Here is a 3,311-nt window from a genome sequence, read left to right on the forward strand (position 1 = left end):
TCAGTAGATGTTAAGTTTGTTTCTTAAGCTGTCTGCTATGTCCACCGCGGTTCGGTAGATGTTAAGTTTGTTTATTGAGCTGTCTACTATGTCTACCGCGGTTCGGTAGATGTTAAGTTTGTTTCTTGAGCTGTCTACTATGTCCACTGCAGTCGGTAGATGTTAAGTTTGTTTTTCGAGCTGTCTACTATGTCCACCGCGGTTCGGTAGATGTTAAGTTTGTTTCTCGAGCTGTCTACTATGTCCATCGCAGGGAATCGAACCACGGATTTTAGTGTTATAAGTCCGTAAGTTACCGCTGTTCCATCGGCGGACTGATGTAGGTAATGAGCAGGATTGTGTAACACTTTACGGTTTTGTCAAGTGAAGAAATGCGAGTTATTAATTGTTATTGTTTTATTCTCGTGCAGCACTACGATAAAAATACAGTTTCTTAAAATGGAAGATGACGAATAAATGTAGAAGTAAGTATTCGTTAAGTCCAGAAACGTAACTTGTCGATGTGGCGCACTTGGTGACTTGATTGTGAAGTCAGAACAAATTAGATTTTTATTGCGAGATAAGTTTCTGTTTATTACCGGTTGTCAAGAAAAAGATACCGCGTCGATTTTTCTCTTTCTCGAAGCGATTCTTGTAGGCACGTGTCTCCCTTCCTTTCTTCATAATTAATGACGTATAAAATAAGGCTTAGGAAACTAGAAAGATGAGCCTCTTACATGTAAATTAGTATTAGACGAGGATTAAACTTTAGCCAATGTTTGATAATTAATTTGTGAACTTTACAAAGCTAAATAGTCCAACAAAACAGTGTATTGAGTAAAATAATTAATCAAGTCATTAGCGAGTGTCAGGTGTATTGTTTTATTAATTGGAATGTGAGCTGAGCATGCCATATGGGGATCATAATAGAGCGCTCAGTGAAATACGAAGTGGGAGAAGATAATTTGTCAGAAGTGCAGGTCTCATTATCTCCAGTGGCAAAACGTAACGAAATACTGTAATTATTAACTTTTATTACAAGACAGTTATAGCCTAATTAAGGACACAACAACCAGTTTCGTGTGGAGACTTTTGGTAAAGTATTTATTGTTACTAGTGAGCTCTCAATGTGTAAACTCTCGTGTAGAAAGTTATATTTATTCACTGATAGTTTGAGAGTTAAGTTGTGGAAAATTATACTTACTGACTGATAGTTTCAGTATTCACACATGTGAGAAGTTATACTTACTGATAGTTCACAGTATTCACATATGTGAGAAGTTATACTGACAGTTGTAGTGTTCACACGTGAAAAGTTATACTTACTCCCTGTCAGTTTCAGTATTCACACATGTGAAAAGTTATGTTTATTCCCCTGACAGTTTTAATTTTCACTCATCCGATAAGTTATACTTGTCCACTGATGTACGAAATGTTATTTCTTATCTATTTTTTTCTAATATATATTTTACAGAATGTTCATGTTCTGTCTCATTTAGGAATTCATTGATATACTTCTTGTACAAAAACAAATATGTAATTATCTTATCTAGTAAAAAATAATGTTAATTTAAGGTTGTCCTTTTCTGTCTCATTATTATAGCTGGTTGATGGAGAGTTTGACATGGAGTTAAATTTTGTGATCCAGAAGCCTCAAAACATCCTACATATGTTAGATCTCCTTGACCATTGTCCATCAAGTTTACAGGTATGCCCTAGATGTATACTTTTATTTATCATGATTATCATCATTTAGTAATTGATCACAGTTTTACCAGCTATGGTACTGAGTGTATTTATTAACTATTTGATGCAGGTGGAAGAGTCATAATATGTATTGAAATTTCTCGGTTGCATGCTGAAATGATATGTTTTTATTTGTTTGTTTGTTTAAATTACAGGATGAAGTATTGTGTGAAGTATTTTAACCTAATCTGTGATGTATTTTATTGATTGATTTTATTTTTAACCTGATGTGTGATGTATTTTATTGATTGATTTTATTTTTAACCTGATGTGTGATGTGTTTTATTTATTGATTTTATTTTTAACCTGATGTGTGATGTATTTTATTGATTGATTTTATTTTTAACCTGATGTGTGATGTGTTTTATTTATTGATTTTATTTTTAACCTGATGTGTGATGTGATTTATTGATTTATTTTATTTTTAACATGATGTGTGATGTGATTTATTGATTAATTTTATTTTTAACCTGATGTGTGATGTGATTTATTAATTGATTGATTTTATTTTTAACCTGATGTATGATGTGATTTATTGATTTATTTTATTTTTAATCTAATGTGTGATGTGTTTTATTAATTGATTGATTTTATTTGTAACCTGATGTGTGATGTGATTTATTGATTGATTTTATTTTTAACCTGATGTGTGATGTATTTTAATGATTGATTTTATTTTTAACCTGATGTGTGATGTGATTTATTGATTGATTTTATTTTTAATCTAATGTGTGATGTGTTTTATTAATTGATTGATTTTATTTTAAGCCTGATGTGTGATGTATTTTATTGATTGCTTTTATTTGTAACCTAATGTGTAATGTGATTTATTGATTGATTTTATTTTCAACCTGATTTGTGATGTTTTATTGATTGATTGATTTTATTTGTAACCTAATGTGTGATGTGATTTATTGATTGATTTTATTTTCAACCTGATGTGTGATGCTTTATTGATTGATTGATTTTATTTGTAACCTAATGTGTGATGTGCTTTATTGATTGATTTTATTTTTAACCTGATGTGTGATGTGCTTTATTGATTGATTTTATTTTTAACCTAATGTGTGATGTGCTTTATTGATTGATTTTTATTTTTAACCTAATGTGTGATGTGATTTATTGATTGATTTTATTTTCAACCTGATGTGTAATGTTTTATTTATTCATTGTTAACCTGATCTGTGATGTATTTTATTGATTGATTTTACTTTTAACCTAATGTGTGATGTATTTTACTGATTGATTTTATTTTCAACCTGATGTGTGATGTGATTTATTGATTTATTTTATTTTTAACATGATGTGTGATGTGATTTATTGATTAATTTTATTTTTAACCTGATGTGTGATGTTTTAGTGATTGATTTTATTTTTAACCTGATGTGTGATTTGATTTATTAATTGATTGATTTTATTTTTAACCTGATGTGTGATGTATTTTATTGATTGATTTTATTTTTAACCTGATGTGTGATGTATTTTAATGATTGATTTTATTTTTAACCTGATGTGTGATGTGATTTATTGATTGATTTTATTTTAATCTAATGTGTGATGTGTTTATAATTGATTGATTTTATTTT

At 29.4% G+C, this 3,311-nt stretch overlaps 1 protein-coding gene across 1 annotated transcript in view; it reads left to right on the forward strand.

The window, feature by feature from the left end:
* The window catches only part of LOC111089874 (neurobeachin-like), a 27,753-nt gene that overhangs the window by 16,519 nt on the left and 7,923 nt on the right, over positions 1-3,311 (forward strand). Inside the window, exon 2 of the mRNA XM_022403110.1 lies at positions 1,583-1,687. Coding sequence (XP_022258818.1) covers positions 1,604-1,687 — 84 coding nt within the window. The 5' untranslated portion in view covers positions 1,583-1,603. The remainder of the gene's footprint in view (positions 1-1,582; positions 1,688-3,311) is intronic.

The sequence above is a fragment of the Limulus polyphemus genome, unplaced genomic scaffold (assembly GCF_000517525.1).
Source record: "Limulus polyphemus unplaced genomic scaffold, Limulus_polyphemus-2.1.2 Scaffold7707, whole genome shotgun sequence".
NCBI lineage: Eukaryota > Metazoa > Arthropoda > Merostomata > Xiphosura > Limulidae > Limulus > Limulus polyphemus.